Source organism: Carassius gibelio, chromosome A15, assembly GCF_023724105.1.
Source record: "Carassius gibelio isolate Cgi1373 ecotype wild population from Czech Republic chromosome A15, carGib1.2-hapl.c, whole genome shotgun sequence".
Taxonomy (NCBI): Eukaryota; Metazoa; Chordata; class Actinopteri; order Cypriniformes; family Cyprinidae; genus Carassius; species Carassius gibelio.
In genome coordinates this window covers 15435840-15451424 of record NC_068385.1, presented here as the reverse complement: position 1 = coordinate 15451424, position 15585 = coordinate 15435840, and the positions used below count along the sequence as shown (strand labels likewise).

The 15585-nt window shown below is 39.8% G+C and overlaps 1 protein-coding gene across 2 annotated transcripts in view; it reads left to right on the top strand.

Annotated features, from left to right (window-relative positions):
• Positions 1–15585, top strand: part of cltcb (clathrin, heavy chain b (Hc)) — a 24568-nt gene extending 8983 nt beyond the window's left edge. Inside the window, exons 9-33 of one of the 2 annotated variants that reach the window (XM_052617032.1) lie at positions 464–616; positions 734–856; positions 969–1106; positions 1205–1369; positions 1549–1729; positions 1886–2049; positions 2127–2252; positions 2357–2499; positions 2681–2915; positions 3048–3170; positions 4254–4399; positions 4494–4677; positions 4781–4973; positions 5089–5246; positions 5381–5545; positions 6731–6838; positions 7196–7363; positions 7516–7665; positions 7787–7918; positions 8013–8123; positions 8229–8399; positions 8659–8880; positions 10386–10406; positions 14015–14090; positions 14430–15585. In XM_052617032.1, the coding sequence (XP_052472992.1) occupies positions 464–616; positions 734–856; positions 969–1106; positions 1205–1369; positions 1549–1729; positions 1886–2049; positions 2127–2252; positions 2357–2499; positions 2681–2915; positions 3048–3170; positions 4254–4399; positions 4494–4677; positions 4781–4973; positions 5089–5246; positions 5381–5545; positions 6731–6838; positions 7196–7363; positions 7516–7665; positions 7787–7918; positions 8013–8123; positions 8229–8399; positions 8659–8880; positions 10386–10406; positions 14015–14090; positions 14430–14560 (3687 nt within the window). In that variant the 3' untranslated portion in view covers positions 14561–15585. The remainder of the gene's footprint in view (positions 1–463; positions 617–733; positions 857–968; positions 1107–1204; positions 1370–1548; positions 1730–1885; positions 2050–2126; positions 2253–2356; positions 2500–2680; positions 2916–3047; positions 3171–4253; positions 4400–4493; positions 4678–4780; positions 4974–5088; positions 5247–5380; positions 5546–6730; positions 6839–7195; positions 7364–7515; positions 7666–7786; positions 7919–8012; positions 8124–8228; positions 8400–8658; positions 8881–10385; positions 10407–14014; positions 14091–14429) is intronic. The other variant, XM_052617033.1, reaches the window with a different exon arrangement.

The window sequence follows — 15585 nt, the reverse complement described above, 5'->3', positions numbered from 1 at the left end:
GAAATATGTAGTCATAATGAATGAAACTAAACAAAGTCAATAATAATAATATTCAATAAAATAGTCATACTCCAGGTTTTCATACATGGAAAACTTGGAAATATCAGATAATTATAATATAGTGCTTTGTGTTTCCAGAGTGGAAAAACAATGTATTAATAATAATAATAATTAATATATGGAAAAGTCATAGAAATTGCTGTAGTGTCCTGTGCTTTAAAATATTTTATTAGAGACTTCTTTCTGTTTTATAGTAAAAGTGAGTAAATCATTCTTTTTATTGCCATTTTGAAAAGGGATCTTTCACCCAAATTTTTTTAATTGTCATCATTTACTCTATGCATTTTGTTAATTTAAAAAAAAAAAAAAAGTGTTTAAACCCTGATATCTCTGTGAATAATGTAATTATTGTTGCTTAATGTTATGATATGGAATGAAATCCTGCTGTTTTGGGTTCGTGCAGCTGGAGTGCTCTGAGGAGTTGGGTGATCTGGTGAAGTCTGTGGATCCAACTCTTGCGCTTAGCGTTTATCTAAGGGCCAACGTTCCCAACAAAGTGATCCAGTGTTTCGCAGAGACTGGGCAGTTCCAGAAAATTGTACTGTATGCAAAAAAGGTGAGTTTAAATGTTTTTCCTGGCGCTAGATTTGCCGTTGCTCAATAAACTGCTCTATTTGTGTGAGTGATTTAAAATCTGAGCTCCATCCTCTAATGCGTGGCCATCTGTGTGCAGGTTGGCTACACTCCAGACTGGATCTTCCTGTTGAGGAACGTCATGCGGGTCAGTCCAGAACAAGGCCTGCAGTTCTCCCAAATGCTCGTTCAAGATGAGGAACCTCTGGCTGACATCACTCAGGTCTAAGAGCAGGGTTTATTTTATTTGATAAAAACTGGCATTTCCGATGATAAAGTAGGTGGACTTTTAATAACCAATGAATTTGCAAACAATTTTTTGTTTTATTCTACAGATTGTGGATGTGTTCATGGAGTATAACCTGATCCAACAGTGCACTTCTTTCCTGTTGGACGCGCTGAAGAACAACCGTCCCACTGAGAGTCCTTTGCAGACTCGTCTGTTGGAAATGAACTTGATGCATGCCCCACAGGTGCTCGCTATAAACATCACACACCTCGCTTAGATCCCTTTTTTTGCAAAAAAATTGTGTGATGACGTTATTTTTTGCAATCATATTATCCCATTCAGGTGGCAGATGCCATCCTGGGGAACCAGATGTTCACCCACTACGACCGGGCCCATGTGGCTCAGCTGTGTGAGAAGGCAGGTCTTCTACAGAGAGCTCTGGAGCACTACACTGACTTGTATGACATCAAACGGGCTGTGGTCCACACCCACCTGCTAAACCCAGAGGTACGGCCCACATTCTGCTTAAACTTTTGCACTCAGTGTTACTGTATCATTCATTCGCATTTATTTGAAAGGAATACGACTCTTAAATGTTGATAGTTGTGTCATGGCTATCAGAATTTTGTGAGAACATGGTACTTCTGCCCTGATTGGTGTGGTAAAATGTTGTACTCTCTTTGCAGTGGCTGGTGAACTACTTCGGCTCTCTGTCGGTGGAGGACTCTCTGGAGTGTCTGAGAGCCATGCTATCTGCTAACATCAGGCAGAACCTCCAGATCTGCGTCCAGGTGGCCTCCAAGTATCACGAGCAGCTCTCCACCCAGTCGCTCACAGAGCTCTTCGAGTCCTTCAAGAGCTTTGAGGGTAACAATGCACCACAACTGATTGTCTTAAAAATAGGGTTAGGACCCTTGGACACTAAATTGACACTTCCCTGAACAAGTTTAAACAAGCATTTTAAATTGATTACCAAGGAAGTGAATTAGATCGCATGAACATCTATGATTGTGTGCCCTGCAGGTCTGTTCTACTTTCTGGGCTCCATTGTGAACTTCAGCCAGGATCCAGAGGTTCACTTCAAATACATCCAGGCTGCCTGTAAAACTGGTCAAATCAAGGAAGTGGAGAGAATCTGCAGAGAGAGCAACTGTTACGATCCCGAGCGTGTCAAGAACTTCCTCAAGGTATGAGTTCTCTAAACAAGCAACTTAATGGAAAAGTTCATTTTGTTATTAAGAACAATGTACCTTGTCTTTAACAGGAAGCAAAACTGACCGACCAGCTGCCCCTCATCATTGTGTGTGACCGCTTTGACTTTGTCCACGACCTGGTGCTCTACTTGTACCGCAACAACCTGCAGAAGTACATTGAGATCTATGTTCAGAAGGTACTCCAGACATGATTGAAACAACTCTTGTGATCCTCAGGGGATGTCCTCGGCTCTCTGTTTCTGTAGCGGTGGCTGATTGCGCAATTAACTGGTTTTGTCAGGTTAACCCCAGCCGTTTACCCGTGGTGATTGGAGGGCTGCTGGACGTGGACTGCTCCGAGGACGTCATTAAGAATCTCATTCTGGTGGTCAGAGGCCAGTTCTCCACTGATGAGCTTGTGGCCGAGGTGGAGAAAAGAAACAGGTAGAAAATTAAAAACACTTTTTTTTTAAATGGTTCAATTTAATAAGTAACACTTTTGTTGGACATGATTCAGATTGGCCAGTATTAGTGTTTTATATTGTTGGCATTGGTCTGATTTGGCTGATATTTGTGTAATTTTGGTCTGCTTTAGTCTATAATTGACTATTTTGATCTATGGCAGACTGAAGCTGCTTCTTCCGTGGTTGGAGGCCCGTATCCACGAGGGCTGTGAGGAACCTGCTACCCATAATGCCCTGGCTAAGATCTACATCGACAGCAACAACAACCCTGAGCGCTTCCTTCGAGAAAACCCGTATTATGACAGTCGTGTTGTGGGGAAGTACTGTGAGAAGAGGGACCCCCATCTGGCCTGTGTGGCTTATGAGAGAGGACAGTGTGACCAAGAGCTCATCCATGTAAGGAACAATGGTGCTTTTGTTTTAGCCGTTTGTTGCAGTAGAATATTTTAAGAGATTGGTCATTGGAAAATCCAGTTTATAAAATGGAAGGAAATTGCTGTAAATGTTTTTTTTTCTTCACATTAATAGGTTTGCAACGAGAACTCTCTCTTCAAGAGTCTGTCCCGATACCTTGTGCGGCGTAAGGACCCTGAGCTGTGGGCTAGTGTGCTTCTGGAAAGCAACCCCTACAGGAGACCCCTAATCGACCAGGTGCGAATTAGAAAATAACATTTCAACAGGAAGCTTTATTTGCTACCTATTTTAGTTCCTTAATTTCACATTTCCTGCACAATTTAAAAAAAATATATCAATTGAAAATTATTTGTAATTTGGAAAAATTGGTGTTCCAGAATATAATCAGATGGTTGAAGGGGAGGGGCTACAGAATGAGGGATTGATGATGTCAACAGAAATCTAACATTAGGGCCTTTCGCACCGCAGGAACCTTTTCATAGTACCAAAACGAAGTGTGGAACTGGCCATTTTTGGGCGTTTTCTCAGCGGGTTCTCACTGGGTTTGATTTTAGAACTGGACTGCCTGTTTCGAAAAACCAGATAAGCTCCTACTCTGGAGCAGGGTTTAACCAGCATAACTGGGTACTAACCTTGACATAAGCATTGATTGGCCAGACGTGTTTGAAAACGCCCTCACTCACCCTCATCCGCCATGATTTAAAACACAGGGTAAACATACTGTAAACATTGTGAACTTATTTCGCAAGTATGATAAACAGCAATAAATATACGGAAGCTAACGTGCGGGCACTTGTAGCAAATGTAGCACTGCCAGTTGTTGGAGATTCTTAATCCTACTTTCCGTTCTTTCAATCGCTTAACGTATGTCGACATTCCATGTCCATTGTTGTGAAACCCACTAGGCACAACAAAAACACAGCTTTGATCAAAGCATCCTCCATCCTCCGGTTGTTAACGTTATTCTTCTGTTAACATTGTTGAACGCCGCACACAAATGAAATCACTGTCGACCGGCTAAGTCATGTCCTAGTACACACGCACGGTCGGTGTGAATGCAACCCTTTAAATGGTACTGGGAAATAGTTTGCGCAAAATCAAACCAGTACTTTAGTTCTGTACATTTAGTTCTAGAACAAAAGCAGTGCGAAAGGCACTATAGTTCCTATCTGTTGGCCAAAAGTTTAGGAATACCATGTCAATGCTTTAGGAAAGAAAATGGGGTTGACCTGTTGACTTCAAATACATTTATAAATTATAACCTCAAAAAGTGCTTTAAACATAAAGATTAAACCCATCTTATGTTCCCGCCCACCACAGGTTGTTCAGACTGCCCTGTCTGAGACCCAGGACCCTGAAGAAGTCTCTGTTACTGTCAAAGCTTTCATGACTGCTGACTTGCCCAATGAACTCATTGAACTCCTGGAGAAGATTGTCCTGGACAACTCTATTTTCAGCGAACACAGGTGATTTCATCTGTTAGAGACATTTGAGCGATGACAGAACATAAAATGATTTTAGAGTGTTAAACGTTTTCTTTTTCCATTATTTGTGTCCCAGGAACCTGCAGAACCTCCTGATCCTCACCGCCATTAAAGCTGACCGCACTCGTGTCATGGAGTACATCAACCGCCTCGACAACTATGACGCCCCAGACATCGCTAACATTGCCATTAGCAATGAGCTCTTCGAGGAGGCTTTTGCAATCTTCAGGAAGTTCGATGTGAACACCTCAGCAGTGCAGGTACATCTTTCATATCAATTATCTTTGGGCTGAAATATAATCGATGTGAACACACTTTCTCTGTTTCTGCAGTCTCATAATTTGTTGTCTTTCTTGACTGTAGGTTCTCATCGAACACATTGGGAATCTGGACCGGGCTTATGAGTTTGCGGAGCGCTGTAATGAGCCGGCCGTGTGGAGTCAGCTGGCTAAAGCACAGCTGCAGAAGGGGCTGGTGAAAGAGGCCATCGACTCTTACATCAAAGCTGACGACCCTTCAGCCTACATGGAAGTGGGACAAGCTGCAGCCCAAAGTGGTAAGAACCAATAAAAAGTGCCTGATTCTTGACTCAATACAAAATGTCCAAGTTGAGGTGTTCATAAGCATGGGAATGTTCTAGTAATGAGATTTCATGTTGTTTTTTTCCTCAGGAAACTGGGAGGATCTGGTCAAGTTTCTGCAGATGGCTCGTAAGAAGGCTCGTGAATCGTATGTGGAGACCGAGTTGATCTTTGCCCTGGCCAAGACTAACCGTCTGGCTGAACTGGAGGAGTTTATCAATGGGCCAAACAACGCACACATTCAACAAGTAAGAGTCTCCTACTTTGTAGAGTGTTATACTGCTTGGTTAGAAATTAATTGGGCAAATTTAATTAAAGGATGACAAATTCCTGTCAGTTTTTTTGTACATGTCTGATCTTATTTTGCTCTCTTTCTGTCTAGGTTGGTGACCGATGCTATGACGAGAAGATGTACGAGGCAGCAAAACTACTTTATAACAATGTATCCAACTTTGGCCGTCTGGCCTCCACTCTGGTGCATCTCGGCGAGTATCAGGCTGCTGTCGATGGGGCCCGCAAGGCCAACAGCACAAGGACCTGGAAAGAGGTCTGGTTACACATTCTAGGATCCTGCTCTTTTCTACAGTTACACAGCATTTTAAAGGGGGGGTGAAATGCTAGTTTTCACTCAATATCCTGTTAATCTTGAGTACCTATAGAGTAGTACTGCATCCTTCATAACTCCAAAAAGTCTTTAGTTTTATTATATTCATAAGAGAAAGTTGGTCTGTACCGATTTTTCCCGGAAAAACACGACCGGCTGGAGGCGTGACGTGTGGGCGGAGCTAAAGAATCACGAGCGCGAATAGGCTTTTGCGTTGAGAGCATGTGGAAGCTGTGACATTACCGTGAGGGAAAAACCATCATCCAAAACAAACCATGGCTTACAGTCAGATTCAGCCGTTTATTTATGATCCAGAATCCGATCCCGAGGCTGAAACTGAACGAGAGCAGCAGCAGCAACGACTCGCTCCGAGCGGGGCTCGAACCCAAGTCTCCGGCATGGGAGGGGACGCACTAACAAGGAGGCAGAGATATTTGAAGCAGTTTTACTCACCGCCTGCGGTTCCAACACACGATCGTGACCCTTTTTCGTTGGGATTGCATCATCCTTAAGAAATAAACGATACGCAAATCCGTCGTCAAACTGGGCCTTGTGAACAAGCATCTTCGAAATGCAGGGAACAAACACAAACACTTACACAACTCCGTTGATGCTCTGTAAAAATAAACTCCATCCACTGGTCCCTTAATGGTGTTTTTTTTTGGTAATCTGTGCAGGGTTGTCTTGCCCTGGCAACCAAAAACACACTTCTTTTGTGACTTTTCGCGACGCTCTCGCTCTGATCAGTGAAATGTCTGTGCTCTGCCTCGCTATACGGGAGCGTGCGCTCTTCCGGCAGAAGTGCCCTCAGGACCCATATAAGGAAATTCCGCTCCATCTAACGTCACACAGAGCCATACTCGAAAAAAACTTTCCGAAACTTGTGACAAACTGGAAGGAGTATTTTTGGAACAAAAATACTCCTTCAAACGTACAACTTAATTTTTGAAACTTTGTCCATGTTTAGCATGGGAATCCAACTCTTTAACAGTGTAAAAAACTCAGTATGCATGAAATAGCATTTCACCCCCCCTTTAAGTCACAGATTCACTTGTGTTTGTTAATAGCTCTGATCCCATCTCTATATATTCTGTTTACATTAGTGTCAAAGATGTTGTCTGCTTGTAGGTTTGCTTTGCCTGTGTTGATGGGAAGGAGTTTCGTCTGGCTCAGATGTGTGGATTACATATTGTCGTTCATGCTGATGAACTTGAGGAGCTCATCAACTACTACCAGGTGAGAATGATTTAATTTAGGTTTGATGGCATCTTTCATAGCCTTGAAAGCCTGAAAATATAAATGTATTTTTAAAATGACTATTTCCAGGTCTGAATGTTTTTTTTGAAATGATGCTCTTTTGTGAGTTTAATAATTTTTACTGCATTTATAAACCAAGTCCTACTATAGTATCACAAACAAACAGAGCAGACTATAGGGAAATAATAGTAATTATTATTGTCTGGATAAGAGTTTTTGTAAAACGATCCAGTTTTCACAAACAACTCAAAATCCTAGAATTCATTTCAGGATGCCTTGAGTGTGTCTGTCCATCGCAGACTCCAGCAGGATTGATATTTATGGTTTCTCCATCAGGACCGCGGCTATTTCGAGGAGCTGATCACCATGTTGGAGGCGGCGCTGGGGTTGGAGCGCGCTCACATGGGCATGTTCACAGAACTGGCAATCCTCTACTCCAAATTCAAACCGCAGAAGATGAGGGAGCACCTGGAGCTCTTCTGGTCCAGAGTCAACATTCCCAAGGTCTGTCTGCTTCTAATAAACTGATTGATGTAAATGGAATTCTTCTATTTGGTTCAAACTAGTTAGCATTTAAAATCCAGGATAGGCATGGTGGTACATTTTATGTATTGACTACGGGACAAATTGATGAACCGTTTCATATGTCTGTTCAGGTTTTGAGGGCAGCAGAACAGGCTCACCTGTGGGGAGAGCTAGTCTTCCTGTATGATAAGTATGAGGAGTTTGACAACGCCATTATCACCATGATGAGCCATCCTTCAGATGCCTGGAAGGAGAGCCAGTTCAAGGACATCATAACCAAGGTATTTTCACACATTGGATTAGTACTTTGTCAAACTGTTCACTCATTTTGACTGAAATTGTGTGTGTGTGTTTTTTTTTTTTTTAATGAAATTCAACCTTTTCTGTTAACTCTTGTTGCAGGTTGCTAACGTTGAGCTGTATTACAAAGCCACCCAGTTCTACCTGGAGTTCAAACCGCTGTTACTGAATGACCTGTTGATCATATTGTCCCCACGTCTTGACCACACTCGTGCCGTCAACTTCTTCAGCAAGGTACTGTGTGCGACCTTTGCTCACCGTTACATCTCTTTAAAAATCGACCAGTTGGTTGTTTTAACGAATGGTTAATTTGTTTCCTTTTTTTAAGGTCAAGCAATTGTCGTTGGTGAAACCATACCTGAGATCTGTACAGAACCACAATAACAAGGCTGTAAATGAGGCTCTAAATAATCTCTTCATCACTGAGGAGGATTATCAGGTATATATACGCACCATTTTGGACACAGCCTGTATTTTTATAAACAATCTCTTGGTTGGCACCTTTGCAATCTGTCGTCTTTTGTTTATTTTTTTTCCTCCACAGGCTCTGCGTACATCCATTGATGCTTACGATAACTTCGACAACATATCTCTGGCTCAGAGCTTGGAGAGGCACGAACTCATCGAGTTCAGGCGAATCGCCGCCTACCTGTTCAAAGGCAACAACCGCTGGAAGCAGAGCGTGGAGCTGTGCAAGAAAGACAAACTCTACAAGGTCTCGCCCTCAGCCAACCATCATTTTAGTTTTCAATAGTTTAGATGGCAGGGATCCCAAATATGACCATCTTTATGTGAGGGACTCCCATGCTAAAATTGAAAACACATCTATATAGTTCTTTGTGTAAAGAATTTATGGTGTGAATAATGTATATTATAAATAAATCTAAAATAGAAGTTGCATTAAGTCATAGTAGGTTTAATCCAATTTTTACTTGCTGGATCTTGTAAACTATGTTTGTTCTGGTCCTCCACAGGACGCAATGCAGTATGCTTCAGAGTCAAAGGACACAGAGCTGGCTGAGGAGCTGCTGCAGTGGTTCTTGCAGGAAGACAAGAAAGAGTGTTTTGCTGCCTGCCTGTTCACCTGCTACGACCTGCTGAGGCCCGACGTGGTGCTGGAGACCGCCTGGATGCACAACCTCATGGACTTCTCCATGCCCTACTTCATCCAGGTCATGAGGGAATACCTTAGCAAGGTGAGCCTCCATCCTCTGGGTCTCATGATGGACACGGTTTGGGATGTTAAATGCTTTAGTCTCAGCCTTTTCTCAGTGGAAACGCTTTAGATCTGTTTCAAAACGCAGTGAGCTGCTTTACAGCCGACTGCTTACATGCCGCGGCTGCCTTCTGATAGATTCGACTCGCAGTTGATTCTCATATAGTTTGGTGTTAACATATTGCTAAACTAATAACCCAGTATTATAATAAACAAAAATACATAGCACCTGCCTGCACTACCTGCTAAGTAAAAACTGTCGATTACTATCTTTTTATTGAGACCTTTGAGTAAAAATATTACAGACAGTTAATTATTTTCATTTTATGATTGATGATTGACTTATTTATTTTCTCTACATTAAAAATAGAACACTAAAACCTAAAATCATTCATTTTAAATGTCACGTTAATCTAGTCATATCAAAAGTGTAGTATGAGGAATATAATTAATTTTGAGATTTGCTTTAGATTACATTTTAAGAGTCTCATTAAATTATTAGTATTTTAAAGGATTAACTTTATCGTTGTCTAATGCTCACTTGTATGAGTAGGGGAACTGAACATGTATAACTACATATGCAATATCAGCAGATAATGATAGATTATGATAAAACCGATATGATATAAAATACCTTTCAAAAGACTGGGGTTAGTAAGATTTTTTTATTTTTTGGTTTTTTGGTTTTGAATGATGTCTCTAATACTTATCAAGACTGTGATTATTTGATCAAAAAGATAAACTTAACTATTGTGGAATAATGTTACAATTTAAAATAGCGGTTTTCTATATTTAGATATTTTAATGTTGTTACATTTTCAGCAAGCTAAATTTTCAGCAGCCATGACTCCAGTCTTCAAAATAGTATTCTAATATGTTGATTTAATGCTCAAAAAAACATTAAATTTTCAGCATTATTTTATGAATAGAAAGTTCAATTGAACAGCATTTATTTGAAATTGAAATCCTTGGTAATATTATAAATCATTAATTATTCTTTGTGAATAAATGTATTCATTTATTTCCATTATTAATTTGTATATCAATATATTGTGCATCCAGAGTATGATGATTTAAAGGCTGCTCAGCTCGCTAGCTTTTGAAACATATTAGTACCATATCGTCTTTCCATATTAGTATAATTTGGAATCTTTCTTGGGAGTTTATAGTTTTGTTTCTCCTTTCATTCATGAACCTATTCGGACAAGACATTTTATTCATCAGGAATATTTGATTCCTTTAACCATTGCCTTTCTTTTTTCAGTAAGTTTATATTTATAATCACACTATACTGATTAATTTGAACATCTAGTGAAAAACAAATGATAGTGGAGCAACAGGGACGACGTTTGATTAGTATCTTCTGTGATTTCCTGCTGTTAACACTTCTGGTGATTGCTGCATTTGTTCTCTACCTGCTTTTTGCAATGCTGGACTGTTAAATTTGCTTTTTTCTTAAGCTGCCACTCTTAAATTCCCTTTCAGGTTGATGCAATTAAGGAAAAGGTGAAGGTTCACTCTTATTCCGTCTTTAACCCTTGTAGTTTGGAAGACTGAAACTTTGAAGAATCTGCATGAGTTCTTCCCTCCCATGTCACACTGCTGCTTTTAACTAGACTTTCCTTGAGTTTCTTCTAGATTACTGACCATCCGTTTGCCAGACGCTGTGGTATTTGCCCTCAGACCTGTAGATGGTAGAAAACTGGAATTAGCTGATGAACGCCACTAAATTGTTATTTGATTGACTGTCAACTAGATATTTTGAATCATAAACTGTTAAAGTTCCTCAGCTAATTCAGTTGTAGACTGATTTAGGTAATTAGGTTCAAAATGCGAAGACTGCAAAATAAAGGGACCACATTTTTTTTTTTTTTTTACAGAATTACAGGTGCTGGTCATATAATTAGAATATCATCAAAAAGTTGATTGATTTCACTAATTCCATTCAAAAAGTGAAACTTATATATTATATAAAAGTTTATTATATTCATTAATTACACACAGACTTGATATATTTCAAATGTTTATTTCTTTTAATTTTAAACAGATAAGGAAAATCCCAAATTCAGACTCTCAGAAAATTAGAATATTACTTAAGACCAAAACAAATAAAGGATTTTTAGAAATCTTGGCCAATTGAAAATCATGAACATGAAAAGTATGAGCATGTACAGCACTCAATATTTAGTTGGGGCTCCTTTTGCCTGAGTTACTGCAGCAATGCGGCGTGGCATGGAGTCGATCAGTCTGTGGCACTGCTCAGGTGTTAAGAGAGCCCAGGTTGCTCTGATAGTGGCCTTCAGCTCTTCTGCATTGTTGGGTCTGACATATCGCATCTTCCTCTTCACAATACCCCATAGATTTTTTTTTTTTAAGGTCAGGCGAGTTTGCTGGCCAATTAAGAACAGGGATACCATGTTCCTTAAACCAGGTAGTGGTAGCTTTGGCACTGTGTGCAGGTGCCAAGTCCTGTTGGAAAATGAAATCTGCATCTCCATAAAGTTGCTCAGCAGCAGGAAGCATGAAGTGCCCTAAAACTTTCTGAGATACGGCTGCGTAGACCTTGGACCTCAGAAAACAGTGGACCAACACCAGCAGATGACATGGCACCCCAAACCATCACTGACTGTGGAAACTTTAGACTGGACCTCAAGCAACATGGATTGTGTGCCTCTCCTCTCTTCCTCCAGACTTTGGGACCCTGATTTCCAAAGAAAATACAAAACTTTCTTTCTTTCCAGTCCTTTTTGTCTTTGACGCTTCTGTCGCTATCTGTTGTTCAAGAGTGCCTTGACACAAGGAATCCGACAGCTGAAACCCATGTGTTTGTGCGTAGTGGTCCTTGAAGCACTGACTCCAGCTGCAGTCCACTATTTGTGAATCTCCCCCACATTTTTGAATGTTTTGTTTCACAATCCTCCCCAGGGTGCGGTTATCTCTATTGCTTGCACACTTTTTTTTTTTTTTTTTTTCTACCACATCTTTTCATTCCCTTCGCTTCTTTTGACCTTTTGTGTCTTGCCCTCCTTGTGCAAGGTGTTGATGGTCGTCTTTTGGACAACTGTCAATTCAGCAGTCTTCCCCATGATTGTGTAGGCTACAGAACTAGACTGAGAGACCACTTAAAGGCCTTTGCAGGTGTTTTGAGTTAATTGGCTGATAAGAGTGTGGCACCAGGTGTCTTCAATATTGAACCTTTTCACAATATTCTAATTTTCTGAGATACTGAATTTGGGATTTTCCTTAGGATTAAAAGAAATAAATATTTGAAATCTATCAGTCTGTGTGTAATGAAATAATATAATATACATGTTTCACTTTTTGAATGGAATTAGTGAAATCAACTTTTTGATGATATTCTAATTATATGACCAGCACCTGTATATTTGCTATTTGTATTAAACTAAGAGTTGCATGGTTGCTTGATTTGTTTTTCTAACTATAATGTAGTGACAGCTATGATAAAGTGTGGTCCTTCACAAAAATAAAACCATAGATACTTTACTAGCATGTGTTTTAGCGTGTTAGCAGCACCCTTGAAATGTCAGGAGTTGTGGCTGTTGGCTTTGCCTGCCTCTGGAAGCCATGAATGGCTGTTTAAACCATCTCTCACCCCGTCACACCTTCACTCTTACTCTGCCTTTCTCTCATGCACTCTTTTTAACATAGGAATAACAAACTACACCTTTGGCATGATTTCTTCCTCTCAACCAAACATTGACTTGCCGATATCTCTTTAAACCTGCTCAACAATATAATAATTTTGTTTTTTTATTTAAAACACTGACACCATCTGTATGTAGAGAACTGAACCCAATTGCAACATTTAAAGGGATAGTGGGGAAAAAAAAGTGAACTTTATCATTTATTTACCCTCATGATGTCCCAAACCTGTACGATTGACTTTCTTTTGTGAAACACTAATGGAGAATTTTTTTTAATGTCCCAGGTGCTCTTTTCCATAACGTAAAAAAAATCAGACTAGGGGCTTTCAGGCTTAAATAAGAACTAAAAAAGTACCATAAAACTACTATAAAGTTATTATATGACTTTAGGAGACTCTGAATGTTGCACATAAGTCACAAGAGCCACTTTTATGGTCCTTTTGTTATTTTTTTTTTTTTTGGAGCTCAACAACTCCGGTCCCCATTCAGTTTCATTATATGAGAGAGAACGGCTTGAATGATCTTCAAAATATCTACTTTTGTGTTCCACTGAACTAATACAAAAAATGAAGTCATGTACATTTGGAATGACATGAGGGTGAATAAATAGACCAAATTGTACTTTTCAGGAGAATTATTGCTTTAAATCATAATTCATATCACTGTTGAATCATAATTCATATCCCTGAAGGATGGGTAAGATACCCAGGACAGTCTAACCTTTATAACGTCATATTTATCAGCTACATCAGATTATGATTTTGGTTGTTTTATGGTGGTAAGGCACCTATAGCTCTTTTGTAAGTTTCCGTTTCTATTATTCGCACGATGACTTCCTTTTTCTCACAGGGGCATCTTTCACAGAATCTGTCCAATGAGCAGCGTCCTCTGATTTAAATATTCACACAGTATGGTTTAGCACATCAAGTGAGACCTTTCACTTGAATTCACCTCAGTGAGCAACATAAAGCTGCTCGATTTAGAAGTGACTTCTGTGTGAGCTGTGCTTCATACATCACTACAGTATTGACGCTGGACTTTTTTACTAATGTGATCGCACATTAAGAGGGTTCTGTTTTCTACATATGCACTATTAATTAAAAGGATACTGACTGACTGGATGGGGGACCATCTACTGCTTTTACCATGTCTTTGTTATCGACTGAATCACAGAGGACATATAAAGCCATAGTGATCATGTGAAATGCATAGACCAGTAGTACATAATAGGATGCTTATTTGAGTGGGAAGTGTTTGTCATTGGGCATGGAGTGCCTTGGCAAGAAGCTTGTGCCCTGAGACCTGCTTTGAAAGCGTGTGCACCTTTTGTTAAGCTTGGCTTTATGCATCTCCCAAGAATGGTCCCATCCATCAGTCATGACCCCCTTTCTTCGGAGTATTCATCTCTTCTCATTGTTCCTCTCTCGTCCCTCTTTTGCACTCATTCAGGTTGATAAGTTGGATGCTTCTGAGTCTTTGAGGAAAGAGGAAGAACAGCTCACAGAGGCACAACCCATTGTCTACGGTAGGACCTTTACACTTTTCCTTCATTTAACAAGGTTTCCTCTACAAATTATTCATCAAGCTATATAGTATTTCTTTGGCCAAATGTCCAAATGTACTCATTTATTTAACTATGTTTTAACAATAATTATTTATTTAGTTTTTGGTTATGTTTTGTTTGCTAGCAAGTATGAATGGAATTTATATTTAATTCACATATAATGTAATGTTTTCACTTAATGTTTTGCTGTATCCTCAATATGCCACTGTGTGTGTGTGTGTGTGTGTGTGTGTGTGTGTGTGTGTATATAATTAGTAGTTTTTGTATTAATGCTCCTGTGTTCAATCATTTTGTTCGCAGGCACACCCCAGCTGATGCTCACCGCAGGCCCCAGTGTCGCAGTCCCCCCTCAGCAGCCTTACGGCTACGGCTACCCCACAGCGACTGGGTACGGCCAACCCGCACAGCCAGGCTTCGGCTATGGCATGTGAAGCCCTCCTGCCCACAGCTGTCCATCCATCTCTCCTTAAGTTCCTTACTAGCTTATTGTGATCTACTCACAAGGTTATATACAGTCAAAAAAAAAAAAAAAGTTACAAGTTTTAAATTATTTTCCTTAAAATGCAATGAAGGACTTCATTTTTATTTGTGTTGTCAAAGAAATTATCAGACCACATTTTTGTTATTTCACATTCCATATTTAAGGCTACTTCTATCTACTAGTTTTTCTTTTCATTTTTCTTTTTTTTTGTGAGCTGATTTTCTTTTTTTTAAGGGGGCATGGGTTGTGTATGTAAGTGGAGTGTCAAGAAGAGCAATTAACCTTAAAATATGTCGTGAAGCATCTGATTTGCACTCTGTCGTGAGAGGAAACTAATGTAGAATCTCTTAATTTTGATGTATTGTATGTGAAGAGCTTACACTGTCAGTCTGTTTAATGCATTTCATTATTGTATATTCTGAAAAAAAAGGTTAAACAATATTTGAACATGAACGTATGCATCCATGGGTACATTGAGCTAACACTAAGTAAAAATCTGATACCCTACACGAATATGTAGCTGTATGGAAATTTTAAGCACATACAGACATGAATATAGTAAATGATTTTAATCCCTTAGCCTAAACGGGTTTCCCCGATTGACCTCGTAGTTGTTAACATCTCATTCACTCCATGTGTAACAGGTGACCTTTTCTTGTATTGAATACAGTGCTCTTTCTTGTGTGAATCCATTTCCATAAATGAGCAAGGGATGCATCGATTCTTCTGACTTGTGTGTTTACTCATCCGATTCTTTGTATTGGGGTTTGTGTGTGCCAGGTGTCGTGCTGTTCTTGCTCACTATTCGAGTGTACAGAAGAATGAATACACAAATGGAGACCAATGCTTTGTCCATCTGTAAGATTTGTGTGCGGTCTGCAGATTCGGGAATAAATTCACAGGATTGTGATTACTTTGGTGGCTTGATTGTAAACCGGCAAAGATTAAAATGAAACCCATCCATTCTCCATCATA